This window comes from Cervus canadensis, chromosome X (genome assembly GCF_019320065.1).
Source record: "Cervus canadensis isolate Bull #8, Minnesota chromosome X, ASM1932006v1, whole genome shotgun sequence".
In the NCBI taxonomy this organism is placed as follows: domain Eukaryota; kingdom Metazoa; phylum Chordata; class Mammalia; order Artiodactyla; family Cervidae; genus Cervus; species Cervus canadensis.
In genome coordinates, this window is record NC_057419.1 from 32,429,234 (window position 1) to 32,450,762 (window position 21,529).

The 21,529-nt window shown below is 36.5% G+C and overlaps 1 protein-coding gene across 10 annotated transcripts in view; it reads left to right on the top strand.

Annotated features, from left to right (window-relative positions):
- Window positions 1-21,529, top strand: part of ATRX (ATRX chromatin remodeler) — a 264,397-nt gene that overhangs the window by 179,359 nt on the left and 63,509 nt on the right. For all 10 annotated transcript variants that reach the window (XM_043459555.1, XM_043459560.1, XM_043459557.1 and 7 more), the window contains 4 exons: window positions 628-745; window positions 5,826-5,956; window positions 7,811-7,899; window positions 8,029-8,201. In XM_043459555.1, coding sequence (XP_043315490.1) covers window positions 628-745; window positions 5,826-5,956; window positions 7,811-7,899; window positions 8,029-8,201 — 511 coding nt within the window. The remainder of the gene's footprint in view (window positions 1-627; window positions 746-5,825; window positions 5,957-7,810; window positions 7,900-8,028; window positions 8,202-21,529) is intronic.

Genomic DNA, 21,529 nt, shown 5'->3' on the forward strand with positions numbered 1-21,529 from the left:
ACTACTTAGGTGGCATTTTTCTGATTTAGGTAGTCATTTGTATCTATCACATTAGTGTTCTTTCTTTTCTGTTCCTATGTTATATGGTTTTAAGAATGCCTATACATGGCTTATTTTCTCAATTGGACAAACATTCCCCCTGATGTTATATGTTATCCTCTGGCATGTTGGCACATTTTACCCAAAGGATAACCCAGACTGCATTGGACTTTGATTCATCCGTTTTACTGTATGATTAAAGCAATTTTTTTTTTTTGCTAGCACTACCTACTGTATCCCCTCCCCACCTTTTTTTTCTTTTCTTTTTTTCTATATAGAGGAGACCATTTGAAAACCTAAATTGCTCACTTGGTAGTATGGCCACTTCAATTTAAAACCTGCCTGGTGTGTTGCAGTATCTTTTTACCAGTGAGTCATACTGTGTAGTCACATGAAATACATTAACTGCAATTAAATGGGATCATTGTGTGATTAAAGAGGGTAAATATATTTAAGTAAATGTTTTCTTATATGTCTGGTACCTTTTATTTGTGTGCACTTTTTAGTTGCAAGCAGTGATGATTCTTAGAGCAGTTAATTCCTGTCATATATTTAACTAATTTTCCTTCTGTTTATTATTAATTACAGAGGAAAGATTATACAGCATTAACAAAGTTTTTGCCTCCAAAGCATGAGTATGTTTTAGCTGTGAGAATGACTCCTATTCAGTGCAAACTCTATCAGTACTACTTAGATCACTTAACAGGTAACAAATACACTTAGTTTATTGTTTTTTTCTTCCTTAAGACATTCTTTTTCTGAAGAATGCTGTAGTGGTAATTTTACCACATCAGTGGTTCTTCTGCAATTTGGATTTGCATAAAATGGTATGTTTATATTGTAAAAACAAAAAATATTTCTAATTAAAAAACTAATATTCTCAAAATAAAACTAAGGAACAAACTAGTGAAAAAATATATAGAATATATCAATAATGCCTTAATTTGTAAAGAGCTTTTATTTCATAAAATATTATGTATTTGACTAAATCCATAAAAGAAGATATATAAAATTCCAATGTATTATTAAAAATATCCAACCACATTAATAAAAGACCTATAAGTCAAACTCATGAAATTGCTTTTTTAGGTATCAAATTGACAAATGTTGAAGGGAAAAAAGGGCAAAATACAAAGCAGAGCACATATTATGTCCCAGTGTTATAACAAAAGTGCACGAAATGCCTAAAATACACAAATATTTTAATAACACGTTATTTTCTGAGTGATTACATTATGAGGAACTTATACTCTTTTCCATGTGCTTTTTTAAAATTGTTGTTATTTTAAAATGCTTATTTTTTTAATCTTTGACCATATTGGGTCTTAGCTGCGGCATATAATAGCTTTTATTGCTGCACACGGGCTTCTCTTCACTTGTGGCACGTGAGTTCCAGAGCATGTGGGCTCTGTAGTTGCAGCATGCTGGCTTTTCTCTAGTTGTGGCATGTGGGCTGAGTTGCCCCACAGCATGTGGGATCTTAGTTCCTGGACCAGGGATTGAACCCGTGTCCCCTGCATTGAAGGCAGATCTTATCCACTGGACTACCAGAAAGGTCACTCTATGTGCTTTTAAAACATACAGCAGATAGATACTGTTTCATCATCAATAAATTCAGGTGTTCGTATGTGTCTGTTTGTCCAAGGTTGTCACCATTCACAGAGCAAAACGTTAGTTTCTGTTTGGTCTGGAGTGAAATTTTTACTTGTTGGTCACTTTATTCTGGTACCTTTCCCCAGTTGATATGCCAGATTTATTTAGGGGCTATAGGTTAGAAGGCACTCTTCAGCCATTTTTAATACAAGAATTGATCAAAAAATAATAGTGGAAGTTTATACATACACATTACAGTGATGCTTCATATTAGTAGTTAAAGTAACACTCTTTGTGACAGATAATTTCTGTTTTAGAAAATAGAATAATGATGATGGTCCTCAACAGTTGTTCTGCTTTGGGGAAAACAGGTTTCTAATGTTTGTATTTTATAGAGATTTTTTGCTTTATTTTTAAAACAATTTTCTGACTGACTTTTGAAAGGAGATCATTTCTAGTAAGGCACACATTTTTGTTTGTATATTAATCATAAGCTATTAGATTTATTGTACCATTTGGACTTGAATGACAAAAAGTGCAGACATCATTAAGTAACTAAATATAGTCATTCCAGTGAGAAAGAGAGAGAGGGATGTTGAGACCTGTCTTTCTTTAATCTCTGAATAATAAAAGGTGCTAAATTTGGTCACTTAATATTTTCTCCAAAATATTTAAAATTTTGTCTCATTGTGGGGAATGTGCTGTTATAAAATATTAAAGAATCAGTTATGTTTAATAACCAACAGCAAAATGTTAATAGCTCATGTATAGATATTAAAACATACTCTTTCTAAGAGCAGTGTAATATTTAAGATTTAAGGGGACCTCATTTTTTATAACTTTAATTGATAGGAGTAAATATCTAAAGTACTAACTGCTATAGCTTCTTAACTAAGAAAGGTATGGTTGTTAATTTTTCTGGTACCATGAATCTTTTAGTCATGAGAATGTCTTGGAATTTCCCCTCTACTAAATGTGATGTTTCATTTTCCTTAAAGTAGAATAACCTGAGTTAATAATCCCTTGGAAAAAACTTTCATAAAAGGCCAAATGGATTATATTAAAAGCTGCTTTATCTTGATTCTCACTAGTAACCATCAAAGTGTTTCTCCCAAAATGTCACCTATCTCACTTGCAATTAAAATCTTTGATACTTTATTGATTACATAGTCCAAAAATACTTTTGTTTCTTTATTTGACTCTTTTTATATTCAACTTAGCTTTAAGAAGTTCACATAATTGTTTTCTTTTAATACTAGCAACAATTTGATGGTAATTTTAGTAGTAATAATTTATGGTATATTTAATATTAGCAGAATTAAAGTCATAAAAGACTAAATTTAATGAATTTCAAGAAAATTAGTATCTTCGTAATTTTCCTTCATTCTCTAAAAAATGCAATTCTTTTCTTTCCTTTTTACCATCAAATTCTCTGGTGACTCAGACAGTGAAGAATCTGCCTGCAGTGCGAGAGATGCAGGTTTGATTCCTGGGTCAGGAATTTCCCCTGGAGGAGGGCATGACAACCCACTCCAGTATTCTTGCCTGGAGAATTCCATGGACAGAAACCTGGTGGGCTACTGTCCATGGTGTCACAAAGAGTCAGACACAACTCAGCAGCTAACACTTTCACTTTCCATCAGAAGTTTCTGTTTACATGTAAGCCTCTGCCTTCAGTAAACACTTTAGGTTTTATATGTATGAATACTTAGTTTTAAAACAGCCTGATTTTTAGCTTAAATCACTATTAAAATCCATACATTGTCTTAGGCATGCTGAAATGGAGCACATACAAAAATAGTCTACAGAATGGAAGAAAATATTTGTAAGTCATTTTCCTAAAAGGGATTAATATCCAGAACATATAAAGAACTCTTACAACTTCTGTGTGTGCATGTGCTTATTTGCTTCAGTCATTTCTGACTCTGCGACCCTGTGCACTGTAGCCTGCCAAACTCCTCTGTCCATGGGATTCTCCAGGCAAGAATACTGGAGTGGGTTGCCTTGCCCTCCTCCAGGGGATCTTCCTGTCCTAGGGATCCAACCTGTGTTTCTTATGTCTTCTGCATTGGCAAGCGAGTTCTTTACCACTAGCGCCACCTGGGAAGCCCCTTACAACCTAACAACAACAAAAACCAAACCTAACAACAACAAAAACCAAACAAGTCAATTCAAAAACGGACATAGGGGTTTTCAATAGACATTTCTCCAAAAAAGATATACAAGTGATTGACAAGCACATTAAAAGATGCTCTATATTATCACTAGTTATTCAAGAAATGCAAATAAAACCAAGAGATACCATATTACACCCAATAGGATGACTCTCAGATAAAGATAAGTATTGGAAGTGATATTGGAGGAAATAGAACACTTGTGTAGCTGCTGTGACAAAAGTGTGGCAGTTGCTCAAAGGGTTGAGCAGAGAATTACCATGTGATACAGCAATTGTACTTCTAGGTAAAATTCTACTTTCAAAATAATTGAAAGCAAGAATTCAAAACAGATAGTTATCAATTCATGTTTATATAGCAGCATTATTTGTAATAGTCAAAAACATGAAAGCAATCAAAGTGTCCATCAAGTAATGAATAGATGAACAAAATATGATATATGCAAACAATGGAATATTACAATCTTTTAAAGAAATTCTGATGGAACTTGGAGACATCATGTTAAGTAAAATAAGTCGGAAACAAAAGGACAAATACTGTGTGATTACATTTAGAGTTGACTAGAAGAGTCAGATTCATTTAACCGATACAGAGTTTCTGTTAACAATCATGGCAAAAGTTTTAGAAATGTAGAGTGCTGATGGTTGTACAACGTTTTGATTATACTTAATGCCACTGAATTGTCCTCTTATAAATAGAAAACAATAAAATCCTATTATCTTTAAAAATGAATGGATCTATGTACTACACATTACAAGTTGATTCAATGGTTCTGGAGTAGGGCTTAGGCAGCTGCATTTTTATAATTCCTCTGCGTGATTCTGATGTACCCTCTGCCTGAGAATCACTTCTCTAAATGTTGCTCAATATGATTAGCCATCAGGGAAATATAAATCAAAACCAGAACAAGATATAGCCATCCCTTAGCCTCTTTAAGTGTTCAAGTGTAAAGAGACTCATTTATGTCTTTGTAGAAATAAAAGGATTATAAGAGAATGCTATCAAGAAATTAGATGCCTCATTTTCACAGCAATGATTTCTATCATACACAGTGGCAATACCTCTAATCAGGCAAAATAGCGAGTACTGTATTTTTATGCTTTTTTATTCATATTTCATATCATTACTGAATATACATCTTGTCCCTCATGGAGATGTGAATTCAGATCTTTTAAAACTGTGGACAGAAAAATGTTATTGTTTAAATACCGTTCTTTTAAAAGATCAACTTTGTTCTTTTGTGTTTTACCCCCTTGATAATTTTGTCATATTAATGAAATGTACATTCATTTCATTTTTACTTCATTTTCATATAAAAAATATATTGTTGAAGTTTCTCTGGGCAAAATAAATAATTTTTTCAACTTGAAAAACAGTTTTTATAAATACTGGGTTTTTTATATAAGAGTTTTGATTAAGTACTGTATACAAAGAGTGGCTTTATCTAAAGCAGGAATTTGTAATCTAGAGCACATGTATATGTGCTCATGAATCTAGCACATGAATCTAGGACCTGAATAAGAAAATACTGCCTGTTTCCACTAACCTCTATCAAAAATATGGCATTTTTCTAGTTATTAATTCAGGCAATAAACCATAGTAGTATTAGTGATAACTGTGACTTTGTTACCAATAGAAATAAGAAGTATTTCTACATATTATTGTTGTTACTGATATCTCAAACTTATTTACCTTTATCAGTACTTCAAAATTTCAGGCCATTGTTAAACTTACTACTATATTTGTTATTTAATGCATTAATAAGGTATGCATATCACTATACCACAAGTTTGTTTTTTTAACATTTTGGTTATTTCTGTATGATGGATTTCTTTTGTAATCCTGTTTATTTTATGTGTTTTGAAATAGTCTAAAAATGAGGGCCTATTAGCTTCTCTACAGGGCCAGAGTATTCTGATGCACAGATCAATCTAAGGTCCTAATACAGAAACACCTTGGTTGAACTAGAGAATTCTTATGTCTTAACATTAGCTCTTTTTTTTTTTTCCTTTTGATCAGGCGTAGGTAATAGCAGTGAAGGCGGAAGAGGAAAGGCAGGTGCAAAACTTTTCCAAGATTTTCAAATGTTAAGTAGAATCTGGACTCATCCATGGTGTTTGCAGCTGGACTACATTAGTAAAGAAAACAAGGTAAATTAACTAACCTAACCTAAAATTGATCAAAAGGTATCTGTAGTAAGTAGAATAACTTTGGAAAAAGGTTGATCTGTATAGACTTAATGTATATTCAGATTTCTTTTTCTTTGTGGTACATTTCAACCTATTTTATTTCTAGTTAATTACTCTGTGTTTCAATGAATTGTGATTATGGAAGGAGTGTTAAATGTTCATCTTTTAAAAAATTTTTAGTGACATATAGTTGATTTACAATGTTGTGTTACTTTCTGTTGTATAGCAAAGTGAATCAGTTGTACGTATATCCACTCTTTTTTAGATTCTATTCCCATATAGGTCATTACTGAGTATTGAGTAGAGTTCCTTCTGCTATACAGTAGGTCTTTATTATAGTATTGTGTATATGTCAATCTCAATCCCCTACCCCCTTCCCGATGGTAACCATAAGATTGTTTTCTACACTTGTGACTCTTATTTCTGTTGCTTAAATAAGTTCACTTGTACCCTTTTTTTAGATTCCACATATAAGCAATATCATACAATATTTGTCCTCCTCTGTCTGACTTACTTCACTCAGAATGATAATCTCTAGGTCCATCCATGTTGCTGCAAATGGCATCATTTCATTTTTTATGGCTGAATAATATCCATTGTGTATATATATATATATATATATATACCACATATTCTTTATCCATTTCTCTGTCAGTGGACATTTAGGTTGCTTCCATGTTCTGGCTATTGTACACTTTTTGAATTACAGTTTTTTCCAGGTATATGCCCAGGACTGGGATTGCTAGATCATGTGGCAATTCTACTTTTAGTTTTTTAAGGAACCTCCATACTGTTCTCCATATTGGCTGTACCAATTTACATTCCCACTATCAAGGCTTCCCTGGTGGCTCAGACAATAAAGAATCCGCCTGCAATGTGGGAGACCTGGGTTAGATCCCTGGGTTGGGAAGATCCCTTGGAGGAGGGCATGACCACCCACTCCAGTTTTCTTGCCTGGAGAATTCCCATGGACAGAGGAACCTGGCAGGCTACAGTCCATGAGGTCACAAAGAGTCAGACACGACTGAGCGACTAAGCACACACACACCAGCAATATAAAGGGTTCGCCTTTCTCCACACTGTCGCTAGTATATATTGTTTGTAGAGTCTCGATGGTTGTCATTCTGACCAGTGTGAGATGGCACCTCGTTGTTTTGTCTCTGGTTTCCTTTGCTTTGCAAAAGCTTTTTAAATTTTAATTAAGTCCCATTTGTTTATTTTTGTTTCTATCTTCATTACTCTCAGATGTGAGTCAAAAAAGATCTTGCTGCGGTTTATGTCAGAGAGTGTTCTGCCTATGTTTTCCTATAAGGGTTTTATAGCATCCAGCCTTACGTTTAAGTCTTTAATCCATTTTGAGTTCATTTTTGTGTATGGTGTTAGGAAATGTTCTAATTTCATTTTTACATATAGCTGTCCAGTTTTCCCGGCACCACTTATTGAAGAGACTATCTTTTCTCAATTGTATATTCTTGTCTCTTCTGTCGTAGATTAACATCTTTCATAACCATAGTAAAATAGTCAAAATTAAGAAATTCAAATAAGTACTAGTAACTAAACAATAGATGTTAATTGGATTTCATCAGTTTTTGTATTTACATCCTTTTTCTTTTCCATGAGTCAATCTAAGACTTCACGTTGCATTTATTAGTCATATCTGTGATGTTTCCTTTATTTTTTCCAATATATTATAGTTCTTCAGTTCTTTCTTATCTCCTAACAGTGAACTTATCCTTAAATGAAATAGACATCATCATTATAATTTCCAGTATAAATTGAAATAAATTCTTAAAATGTTCATTTTTTTTTCCCTAGGGATATTTTGATGAAGACAGTATGGATGAATTTATAGCTTCAGATTCCGATGAAACCTCCATGAGTTTAAGCTCTGATGATTATACAAAGTAAATTGAATACTTTTTGTGCCCTGTGTTGACATGTTTAAAATCCCAACTTGCTGATTGTCTTCTAATAATTGGCACTTGTATTTTTCCTGTGTTTCCCTAATCATTTGGATTTGTTCTCTTTTTTAGAAAGAAAAAAGCAAAGGGGAAAAAGGGAAAAAAAGATAGTAGCTCAAGTGGAAGTGGCAGTGACAATGATGTTGAAGTGATTAAAGTCTGGAATTCAAGATCTCGAGGAGGTGGTGAAGGAAATGTGGATGAAACAGGAAACAATCCCTCAGTTTCTTTAAAACTGGAAGAAAGTGAGTCTAATAAATCTTGCATATATCATGGAACATTGATTTAGAAAATATCATGTCATTGTAAAGTCATGCTTCTTTCCAGTTATTAATTATCCTCACCAATTGGCTCAAAGGAATATCTTTCCACAATTGGTAAGCATTTAGGATAATCATATGCACATAATAGCAACAAATGTTTAATGAATGTTAAAGTAGAAGCAAACCATTGTGCTCTCTCTGGTATTTAAGAAGAAGGAAAAAAAGAAAAACTAACATTTATTTACACATATATGCCTAAATTCTATATTATTTTCACTCCATGTGTTAGCTTACTTAATTCTTGAACAGCCTCACAATATTGTTATATCTTTATAAATGATTGGTAGAAGAGGATTCAGACCTAGGTATATCCTATTTTAAACCCACCATGGTGATTTCACTTAACTACATATAAATAACTGTAAGCATTTCAGGTAATAAACTATGATTGTCATTCATTTTATACAGTAAAGCTAGTTTTGAAACGTCTTTTTCCTTTGTAATTCTTCATAATCTATTTATTGACTATTTTAGATTTCCCTTGTCTCAGGTACAGTTGTGTCATCTACTTCGCTTTCTCTTTCTTTCTTTCTCTTGTTCATGAGTATAAACTCAATGAAAGTCTTCCATTGAACTTCCCAGTGGCTTAAGTTCTCTTTACTCATATCTACATTTGAAGGATGATACTCAGGCTCCACATTCTCCTAGAGCAGTCTGACTAGACGTTTAGAAACTCAAGTGCTAGGAACAGATAGCTGAATATTTAAAATATCTAGAGACACAGCAGTATAAATAACTCTAAATATGTGGCATTTGTGAATCATGGAGCAAAGTATAGACCATCTGTGAAGAGAAGGGAGATGTGGCTGCCAGCTCAGTGAATGATCTATGAACAGACAAGCTTAGCTGGTCTCAGGCCTGCAGCTGTACAAATTTGGTGATTCCCTGATAAACATTTCTCTCTCAGTACCTCCTTGGAATAGACAGATGGCAGCCTAACAACAGACCTTGGCTTACTTCTCTGAGAAATCAGGGGAGTAGTATAAATTAAATTGCAAATTTTCTTTTCTTCTTATTTTTGAAATTTAGTTAATTTATTTATTTTTATTTTTGGTGACATTGGGTCTTAGTTGCGACGCCTGGGCTCTGTAGTTGTGGTGTACAGGCTTAGTTTCCCTGCAGCATGTAGGAACCTAGTTCCTTGATTAGGGCTTGAACTCATGTCCCCTGCACTGGGAGGTAGACTCCCAACCACTGGACCACCAAAGTAGTCCCTCTTTTCTTGTTTTTGTCCCCTGCTATCCCATAAAGACAGCTTAGCAGTGTTCATCTTCCAATTAGATTTAAAGTATACTTAAAGGAATACTTGGGCTTCCCTGGTGGCTCAGAGGTTAAAGTGCCTGCCTGCAGTTTGGGTGACGTGGGTTCGATCCCTGGGTTGGGAAGATTCCCTGGAGAAGGAAATGGCAACCCACTCCTGTATTCTTGCCTGGAGAATCCCATGGACGGAGGAGCCTGGTGGGCTACAGTCCATGGGGTTGCAAAGAGTCAGAAAGGACTGAGCGACTTCACTTTCACTTTTCACTTTCTAAAGGAATGGTTAAAGTTTAATTTAAGGTGGTGGGAATCTCCTGCTATTTTCTCCTCTGGTCTCCTGATCTACATTTCACTTAAATTTTCCTTAGTCTCTCATCTCATAATTAGAAATAAATAGCTCATAGCTTATGTGTTCCTGGGAATGATTTTTCCTAAAATACTCTAGTTGAAGTTTTTCTTATAACTTATGGTTAAGAGAAAAGAGAGTAGACCAACCAGTATGTATCATCATACTGTGCTCTAAATCGGTTACATAAAAGTATGTTGAGGTATAGATCCCTTCATCAGTTGGAAGTACAGATGGGGTCTAATGCAGCTGGGTTGCTTTCAGAAATGAGGAGCTTCTTCCAGTTTTCCTGTTGTGCTATTATAAGTATTAGGTTGGTATAAACATAATTAATGGTTTCAGACAGTGATTTTTAAATTATTATAACAAGGCTCAAACATATTTTTATTAATCAAAATAGGAACCATTAAAATCAATGCAGTTTTGCCAACAAGAAGTAAGTTTGCTTATTCCTGTAACATAAAGAATCCATGCTTCAGGATTCGATGATCTCTTGGAAGGCATTTTCTGCCTCCTCCTGGTTTTGGAATCATTTTCCCAGGAAAAAGTTGTTGAGATGCTTGAAGAAGTGGTAGTCTGTTGGCAAGAGGTCAGGTGAATGTGGTGGATTAGGGAGAAACCTCATAGCCCAATTCATTCAACTTTTGAAGCATTGGTTGTGTGATGTGCGGTCAGGCATTGTCATGGAGAAGAATTGGGTCATTTCTGTTCATCAATGCTACCTGTAGGCATTGCAGTTTTCGGTGCATGTGATAAATTTGCTGAGCATACTTCACAGGTGTAAATGGTTTCTTTGGTATTCAGAAAGCTGTAGTGGATCAGATGGGCAGTAGACTGCCAGTCAGTAATCACGACTTTTTTTTGGTGCAAGTTTGACTTCGGGAAGTGCTTTGGAGCTATTTCTTGGTCCAACTGCTGAGCTGGTTATCGTCAGTTGTCATACAAAATCCAGTTTTTGTCACATGTCACAATCTGTTTGATTAATTGTTCATTGTCATTGCATAGAATGAGAGAAGATGACACTTCAAAATGATTTTTTTTGACTTTCGGTCAGCTCGTGAGGCACCCACTTATCGAGCTTTTTCACCTTTCCAATTTGCTTCAAATGCTGAATGACCATAGAATGGTCGACAGTGAGTTCTTTGGCAACTTTTTACATAGTTGTAAGAGGATTGGCTTCAGTGATCCTCTCAGTTGTTCGTTGTCAACTTCTGATGGTCAGCCACAGTGCTCCTCATCTTCAAGGCTCTCGTCTCGTTTGCAAAACTTCTTGAACCACCACTGTACTGTACATTCATTATCAGTTCCTGGGACAGATGTGTTGTTGATGTTGTGAGTTGTCTCCACTGCTTTATGACTCATTTTGAACTCAAATAAGAAAATCACTTGAATTTGCTTTTTGTCTAACATCATTTTCCTAGTCTAAAATAAATATAAAATAGTAAGTCATAACCCATTAGCAAAAAAGCATAAAGCAAGAAATGGACAATAAAATATGACCACATTTATTTAGAATGTATTCCAGTATCAAAAAGCAAATTTCAACAATGCAAAAACCACAATTACTTTTGCACCAACCTAATATCACTTTCTGTATTTGCTGAAATATGGAAAAGACTATAAAGAACTGGAGCACAGAGTAGGTTGCTACATGTTATGAACATAAACGCAGACAGGGAAAGCTGTGGGTTCCAAATGACAAACTTCACCTATTCCTCTAGTGTGTAGCTCTCTGTGGTCAAATAGAAGTCATTCATATATGGGTGTATTTCATTTTTTGCAGCTCTCTGCATGTATAGTTGATCAGAAACATTTTTTAGAACAAATAGATGATAAAAATCCATTTTTGTTCTTTAGATCTAGATCTATATAAGGCCGAGTAGATCACAGCATATGGTCATATATACCTTGTATATATCATTCATTTTTTGGCCATGCTTTGTGACTTGCAGGATCTTAGTTTCCAGACCAGGGATCCAACCTGGGCCCTGGCACTGAAAGTGCCAAGTCCTAACCACTGGATTGCCAGGAAATTTCCCTCCAAAATCATTTTCTTATAGTAAATGTAAAACCTGAATTGTAAGTATTAAGGAACCAAGGTGTTGCACCTGGAAATGGAAATGGATACTATTAATAAATAAGTAGGTGGCTATAATTGACCTATCATTTTTCACTACATATTTCACTTTCCTTTAAAGAGTTGATATCTAATTGATTTGCATTAGCCTTCTGATCTTTCTGAGAAACAGGATCTTGAATAAGTCATTTAAGTTTACCTTACAGCATCTACATCTTTGTGTTTTAGTTTAGTATCATATTAGGATACTTTGTGAGGAGGAAATGACTGTATATAAACTACTTCAAAATATTTGAATTATTATTATTTCACAGCAAGCATACCTTGTTTTATTGTAGTTCACAGATACTGTGATTTTCACAAATTGAAGTTTGGTGGCAACTCTATGTTGAGCACATCTATTGGCACCATTTTTCCAATAATATTTGTTCACTTTGTATCTGTGTGTCACATTTTGGTAATTCTCACAATATTTCAAACTCTTTTGTTACTGTTATGTTTGTTATAGTGCTCTGTGATCAGTGATCTTTGATGTTACAATTTTAATTGTTTTGGGGAGCCATGAGCCACACCCAGGTAAGATAGGCAACTTAATTGATAAATATTGTGCTGTTCAGGTTCTGACTGATCTACCAAATGGCCTTTCCCCTGTGTCTCTCCCTCTCCTCAGGTCTCCCTGTCCACTAAGACACAAAATATTGAAATCAGGCCAATTAATAACCCTACAATGGCCTCTAAATGTTCAAGTGAAAGAAAGACTCATTTGTGTCTCACTTTAAATAAAAAGCTAGAGATGATTAAGTTTAATGAGGAAGACATGTCGAAAGCCAAGATAAGCCAAAACTAGGCCTCTTGCACCAAACAGCTAGTAGCCAGGTTGTAAATTCAAATGCAAAGTTCTTTAAGGAAATTAAAAGTGCTACTCCACTGAACACATGAATGATAAGAAAGTGAAACAGGCTAATTGCTGATATGGAGAAAGTTGTAGTGGTCTGGATAGAAGATCAAACCAGCCATAACATTCTCTTAAGCTAAAAAGCCTAATCCAGGGCTTGACCCTAACTCTGTTCAATTGTAAGAAGTGTGAGAGAGGCAAGGAAGCTGCAGCAGAAAAGTTTGGAGCTAGCAGAGGCTGGTTCAGAGGTTTAAGGAAAGAAGCCATTTTCATAACATAACAGGACAAGGTGAAGCAGCAAGTGGTGATGTAGAAACTATAGCAAGTCATCCAGAGGATCTAGCTAAGATAATTCATGAAGGTGGCTGCACTAAACAACAGGCTTTCAGTGGAGACAAAATGGTGTTCTATTGGAAGAAGATGCCATCTAGGACTTTCATAGCTAGAGAGGAGAACTGGATTTCCAGCTTCAAAGCGCCAAAGAACAGGCTGACTCTTATTAGGAGCTAATGCAGCTGGTGACTTCAAATTGAAGACAGTACATTCTGAAAATCTTAGGCCCCTTAAGAATTATGCTAAACCTACTCTGCCTGTGTTCTGTAAATGGAACAACAAAACCCGCATAACCTCACATCTGTTTACAGCATCGTTTACTGAGTATTTTAAGCTCACTGTTGAGACCGACTGGTCAGGAAAAAAGATTCCTCTGAACGTATTACTGCTCTTGGTCACCCAGGAGCTCTGATGGAGATGTACAATGAGATTAATGTTGTTTTCAAGCCTGCTAACACAGCATTCTTTCTGCAGCCCATGGACCAGGGAGTCATTTCGACTCTCAAGTTTTATTATTTAAGGAGTACCCTTTGTAAGTCTATAACTATCATAGATAGTGATTCCTCTGATGGATCTGGGCAGTCAGTTGAAAACCACCTGGAAAGGACTCACCATTCTAGGTACCATTAAGAACATTTGTGACTCATGGGAAGAGTCCAAAATATGAACATTAACAGGAGTTGGGAAGAAGTTGATTCCAACCTTCATGGATGCCTTTGAGGAGTTCAAGACTTGAGTGGAGGAAGTTACCGCTGATGTGGAAATATCATAGCAAGAGAACTAGAATTAGAATTGGAGCCTGAAGATGTGACTGAATTGCTGTAGTCTCATTATAAAACTTTAAGAGATGAAGAATTGCTTCTTGTGGATGAGCAAAGAGAGTGGTTTCTTGAGATAGAGTATGCTCCTAATGAAGATGCTGTGAAGATGGTGGAAATGACAACAGAGACTTGAGAACCTTTCTTAAACTTGATAAATCCATGGCAGGGTTTGAGAGGATTGGTTCCAATTTTGAAAGAAGGTCTACTGTGAATAAAATGGTGTCATATGGCATCACATGCTACAAAGAGATAGTTCATGGAAGGAAGAGCTATTATTGGTGCAGCAAACTTCATTTTTTAAGGAATTGCCACAGCCACCCCATTATCAGGAACCTGACTGTCAGCAGCCATCAACATGGAGGCAAGACTGTCCACCAGCCAGAGCAATTATGACTTGCTTCAGTGAGATGAAGGTTAGCATTTTTTAGCAATAACTACTTTTTAATTAAGGTATGTGCATTGTTTTCTTAAGACATAATGGTATTGCATACTTATAGACTACAGTATAGTATATAAGGGCTTCCTAGGTGGAGCTAGTGGTAAAGAACCCATCTGCCAGTGCAGGAGACGTAAGAGATGCAGGTTCGATCCCTGGGTCAGGAAGATCCCCTAGAGGAGGGCATGACAACTCACTCTAGTATTCTTGCCTGGAGAATCCCACAGATAGAGGAAGGAGCCTGGTGGGCTATGATCTATAGGTTTGCACAGAGTCAGACACGACTGAAGTGACTTAGCAAGCAAGCATAGTATATAAACATAACTTACAAGTGCTGGGAAACCATGAAGTCATGTGACTCACTTTATTGTGCTATTTGCTTCATTGTGATGGTCTGGAACTAAACATGCAATGTCTCTGAGTTATGCACTTGTTTTCAGAGTAAGCTTTATCAGTGAGCATTTATATTTGAAAACGTAAAGTAGATTGAGGAATACGATGGCACAAGAACACCCTGTCTTTACCTACTCCCCTGAGCACACTGATCTACACCTATATATAGCACACTTCTTGAAGAAAATATGAGGGCCCAATATGCTGGTGCTGCCAATAGAAGAACCACATAGAAACTAATAGGAATGTCAGAGACACAGTATCCATGGGAATCTCTCCTCTTTCAGGATGATCTACAGTAGAAAGATATATTGCTGAGGCATCCAAATGCAGACACACTCGCTCTGGGACACAGTGAAAAAACTTTAAAAGCACCTAGAGTATATGTAAAGGAAATATGTTTACTAACCCTGAAGTTGCTGCCAAAATGACAGGGAGCTGCTGGAGATCTGGCTTGGGTAGGAGGCACTGATGATCACAGTTGTCTGGAGTTGCCCCCTAGGACTCCTCCTGGCCTGTGACTGCTGTACTTCCAGCTGCCCCATCAAGGTAGCCTACAGCCCAGCACTCTTCAGGGATTGCTCCTGGACCATGTCCTCTCCAGCTCCAGCTCTCCTTCTAAGGCAGCCTTATACACAGTACTTCCCAGGGGGCTGCCCCTGGACTGGGCCTGCTCCAGGCTCTTTGGTCCCACCACTGCAGTATTGGGCATAGTGTTCCCCAGGGATTAACCCCTGTTGGTGCCCACTGCAGCCCCAGCCAGCCTGCCAAAGCCTTTAGGCCCACGTGGTCTACACAGGGAATGATCCCATATAAGGCCTCTTCAAGATTAGGAGAGGTAGTTGTTTCTCTTAATTTATAGAAATGTAAAGGAAATAAAAACAATGAGATAGAGGAATGTGGTCCAAATGAAGGAACAAAATAAAACCCCAGGAAAAAATAAATCCCAGTGAAACAGACATAAGTAGTTTACCTGAGAAAAGATTTTAAAGAAACTGTCCTAATGGTGCTCACCAGACTCAGGAAAAGATTGGAGGAACTCATTGTAAGCTTTAACAAAGACTTAGAAAATACAAGAAAGAATCAATGAGAGCTCAATACTGAAACTGAAATGAAAAAGTTGCACTTTATGGAATCAGAAGCAGATGAGATGACATAAAGTGACAAGCAATGTGATAGATAAAATAGTAGAAATTATCCCCATAAGAATAGCAATAAGAAGGAAAGGATTTTTTAAAAAATGAAAGTATATGAGCCATCTGTGAAACATCAACCATATTCACATTATGTGGTTCCCAGTAGGAAAGAAAGTAACAAAAAACTTTCTTGAGAAATAATGGTAGAAAATATCCATACCTAGGGAAGGAAACAGATACCCAGGTATAGGAAACAGAGATCCCAAATAAGATGAACCCAAAGAGACTCATACCAAGGTACATCATATTTAAAATGGAAAAAGGTTAAGATAAAAAAGAGAATTTTAAAGACAAGAGAAAAACAGCTAATCATATATCAATAGAAGGGAACTCCCATACCAAAATACATCATATTTAAAATAAAAGTTTAAGATAAAAATAGAACTTTAAAGACAAGAGAAAAACAGCTAATCATATATCAATAGAAGGGGACTCCTATAAGCCTATAAGCTGATTTTAAAGCAGAAACTTTGCAGTCCAGAAGGGAGTGCCAGGATGTATTTAAAGTGCTGAAAGGATAAAAATTTACAATCAAGAATACTCTGCCTAGCAAGGTTATGATGCAGGCTTGAAGGGGGCAATAAAGAGTTTTTCAGACAAGCAAACAACTCTAAAGAAGTTCATAACCAGTAAACTGGCCTTCAATATTAAAGGGTCACTTTTGAGGGTAAAGGAAAAGGTCACAACTAGAAATAAAATATATGAAAGAAAAAAATCACTGGTGATGGAAAATAGATGGTAAAGGAATTAGATCAGTCACTTTAAAAAGCTAGTATGAAAGATCAAAGAAAAAGTAGTAAAAAGAATATCAGGTATAAGTAGTTACGGGATACACAAAATAAAAAGAAATTAAATATAACAACAAAAAATAAAATGTGACAGGCAAGTGAAAATGGAGTGCTTTTTTTGGATTGATTGATTGACAGACTGGAAAGGAGGATTTAATGCTGGGCGTGAACAAGCAGTGGAGAAGCCAAGGCTGTTGTGATTCTGTGACCTGCCATGTGTCCAGGGGGCCATAATTAATGATGTATTTGACCCCACAGCCAAGTGGGATGAGTTGCTTTTCTGCCACCATGTGTTCAAATTCATTGACTTTAAACTTAGTAAATCCTCACCTTTTGGACAGGTGAATCTTCTGTTGGCCAGAGAACTAGAACTTGGCCCTGTGTAGGGCCTCAGTCATGTGTTCCTTATTCTTCAGCTTGGTGCTGATGGACATGATGACTTGACCAATGTGTACTGTGGCATTCCAAAGGCACCCTACATACCTTCTTAGAGCTTGTCAGCCTCGGCACAGGACACTGTCTTGTTGATGCAGATGTTGTGGAAGGGTGATGTGTTTGGATGTGGAAACCATCTTTGACATAGCTTTTCACCATGTACTTAGTACAAGTAGGGGCAGCCTCCAGTGGAGAACTGCTCATACTCATCTGACACCATATGACCACAGAGTGGGAACTTTTGCCTCATGGTAACCACAAATCAAAAATAGCTACAATGGATACACAAAAAAATAAAAGAATACAAATGTGAAACTAAAGAAATCCATCAAAAAACAAGGGAAGAAACAGAGTAAGACTGGAACAGAGAAGAACTGAAAACATAACCAGAAAACAAGTACCAAAATGGCAATAACTACATGCCTTCCATAATTATTTTAAATGTACATTGACTAAATGCTTCAATCAAAAGACATAGGGTAGCTGAATGGATAAAAAAGTATGACCCATCTATATGCTGCCTGTAGCAGACTCCTCAGATCTGAAGACACACATAAACCAAAAAAGAAGAGATTATAAAAAAGATACTCCATGCAAATGGAAAAGTAAAGAATGCTGGAATAGTAATACTTATATCAGACAAAATAGGCTTTAAAATAAAAACTATAAGAAAAGACAAGGAAGGGCATGCCATTGTGATAATGGGGTCAATCCAACAAGAGGATATAACATTTATAATTATTCATGTACTCAACATAGGAGTACCTAAATATATAAAGAAAATATTATAATAGAAATAAAGGGAGAAATGTACAGTAATACAGTAATAGAGGACTTTAATACCCCACTTACTTCAATGGATAGACCATCTAGACTCTAAATTGGTAAAGGACATATTTGGCAAGATGTATTTAATCGATATAGATCATTTCATTCAACAGCAGCAGAATACACATTCTTTTCAAGTATACATGGAATATTTCTCAAGACAGATCACATATCATGTCAAAAAACAAGCCTTAATAAATTTAAGAAGATTGGAATCATATCAAGCATCTTTTTAGATCAGAGTGGTATGAAACTAGAAGTGAAGTAGAAAAAGAAAACTAGAGAAAAACAGTAACATATGGAGGCTAAAAAACATGCTACTAAATAAGTAGTAGATCAACAAAGAAACCAAAGAGGAAATTAAAAAATGCATTGAGACAAATGGAAATGGAAACACAACATTACAAAATCTATGAGATGAAGCAAAAGCAATTCTAAGAGAAAAGTTCATAGTGGTACAGGCCTACTAGAAGAAATAAGAAAAATGTCAAATAAATCATGTAAATGTACATTTAAAGGAACAAGAAAAAGGACAGGCAAAGGCCAGTGTTTGTGGAAGGAATGAAATAATGAAGATTAGAGTGGAAAGAATGGAAATTGAGATAAAAAAGTAAAATTAAATGAAATTTAGTGTTGTTTTTTTGAAAAGATAAAGAAAATCAAACATTTAGCCAGACTTATAAAAAATGAGAGCCCAAATAAATAAAATTAGAAATGAAAAGAGAAGTTACAACCAACATCAACAAAATAAAAAGAATAACAAATTAGACAACCTAGGAGAAATGGATAAATTTCTAGAATTGCACAATCTTCTAAGACTGAATCATGAAGAAATAGAAAATCTGAATAGACCTTATACTACTAACAATATTGAACCTATAGTTTAAAAACAAAAGTCCAGGTACAGATGGCTTCACAGGTGAATTTGTGGGTTCTATCGCTGGGTCGAGAAGATCCCATGAAGGAAGGCATGACAGCCAACTCCAGTATTCTTGCCTGGAGAATCCCATGGATAGAGGAACCTGGTGGGCTATAGTCCGTAGGGTCACAAAGAGTTGGAAGCGACTTAGAACAACGACAACAACAAATGGTAATTTTACGTTTTTTTTTTTTTTTTTTTTGAGGAACCTCCATTCTGTTCTCCCGTGACTAAAACAGTTTACATTCCCACCAACAGTGCAAGAGGTGTTCCTTTTCTTCCCATCGTCTCCAGCACTTACTGTTTATAGATTTTTTTGATGATGACCATTCTGACTGGTGTGAGGTTGTACCTTATTGTCATTTTGATTTGCATTTCTCTAATAATTAGCAGTGTTGAATATCTTTTCATATGTCTATTGGACACATGTATTTCTTCTTTGGGAAAATGTCTATTTAGGCCTTCCACCCATTTTTTGATCGAATTGTTTTTTTATATTCAGCTCTATGAGCTATTTGTATAGTTTGGAGATTAATCCTTTGCAAAGAGCATTGGGGTGCATGTATCTTTCTGAATTAGTTTTCTCTGGATATATCCCCAGAAGTAGGATTTGAGAGCCATATGATAACTCTAGCTTAAGTTTTTCAAGGAACATCCATACTGTGCTCCAGCCCTGTTTACCAGGGCTTCCATGGTGACTCAGATGGTAAAGAATCTGTCTGCAGTGCAGGAGACCCAGGTTCGATTGCTGCATTGAAAAGATTCCCTGGAGAAGGGAATAACTACCACTCCAGTACTCTTGCCTGGAGAATTCCATGGACAGAGGAGCTTGGTAGGCTATTGTCCATGGGGTTGCAAAGAATCAGACACGACTGAGGGACTTATTGAACTTATATGCAGAGTACATCATGAGAAACGCTGGGCTGGATGAAGCACAAGCTGAAATCAAGATTGCCAGGAGCCTGTGCAAGTAGAGCCTGTTAAATCAATAACCTCATATGCAGATGACACCACCCTTATGGCAGAAAGTGAAGAAGAACTCAAGAGCCTCTTGATGAAAGTGAAAGAGGAGAGTGAAAAAGTTGGCTTAAAGCTCAACATTCAGAAAACAAAGATCATAGCATCCGGTCCCATCACTTCATGGGAAATAGGTGGGGAAAACAGTGGAAACAGTATCAGACTTTATTTTGGGGGGCTCTAAAATCACTGCAGATGGTGACTGCAGCCATGAAATTAAAAGACGCTTACTCCTTGGAAGGAAAGTTATGACCAACCTAGACAGCATATTAAAAAGCAGGGACATTACTTGGCCAACAAAGGTCCATCTAGTCAAGGCTATGGTTTTTCCGGTCGTCAGTGTGGATGTGAGAGTTGGACGGTGAAGAAAGCTGAGCACCAAAGAATTGATGCTTTTGAACTGTGGTGTTGGAGAAGACTCTTGAGGGTCCCTTGGCCTGCAAGGAGATCCACCCAGTCCATCCTAAAGGAGATCAGTCCTGGGTGTTCACTGGAAAGACTGATGTTGAAGCTGAAACTCCAGTACTTTGGCCACCTGATGTGAAGAGCTGACTCATTGGAAAAGACCCTGATGCTGGCAAAGATTGAGGGCAGGAGGAGAAGGGGATGACAGAGGATGAGATGGTTGGATGGCATCATCGACTTGATGGACATGGGTTTGGGTGGACTCCGGGAGTTTGTGATGGGACAGGGACGCCTGACGTGCTGCGATTCATGGGGTCGCAAAGAGTCGGACACGACTGAGCTACTGAACTGAACTGAACTGAGGGACTGACATACTGTTCTTCATAGTCTTTGTACCAATTTACATTTCCACCTACAGTGTATAGGAGAGTTCCCTTTTCTACACACCCTCTACTGCATTCATTTTTTAAATTTTAAAAAGAAAATATAGGTTCTGTTATTTTTTAATGACTTTATTTTATATATTGGTTGATTTTTGGCTGCACTGGGTCTTCGTTGCTGCTCATCGTCTTTCTCTAGTTATGGCAAGCAGGGTCTACTTTCTAGTGCAATGTGCATTTTTTCCTCATAGCAGTGGCTTCTTTTGTTGTGGAGAACAGGCTCTACTTGCACAGGCTCCAGTATTTTTGGCTGGCAGGCTCTAGAGCACAGGCTCACTGGTTACGGTTTACAGGCTTAGTTGCCCCATGGCATGTGGAATCCTCCTGGACCTCCAGGGATCGAACCTGTGTGCCCTGCATTGGCAGGCAGACTCTCAACCACTGGACCATGACGGAAGTCCTCCAGCATTTATTGTTTGTAGAGTTTTTGATGTCAGCCATTCTGAGAAGTGTGGGGTGATATAAATTGTAGTTCTGATTTGCATGTCTTGAGAAATGAGTGATGTTGAGCATCTTTTCACATGTTTGTGGGCCATCTGTGTATTTTCTTTAGAGAATTGTCTGCTTAGGTCTTCCACCCATTTGTTGGTTGGGTTGTTTGTTTTTTGTTTATTTTTATATTGAGCTGCATGAACTATTTGTATATTTTTAAGATTAATCCTTT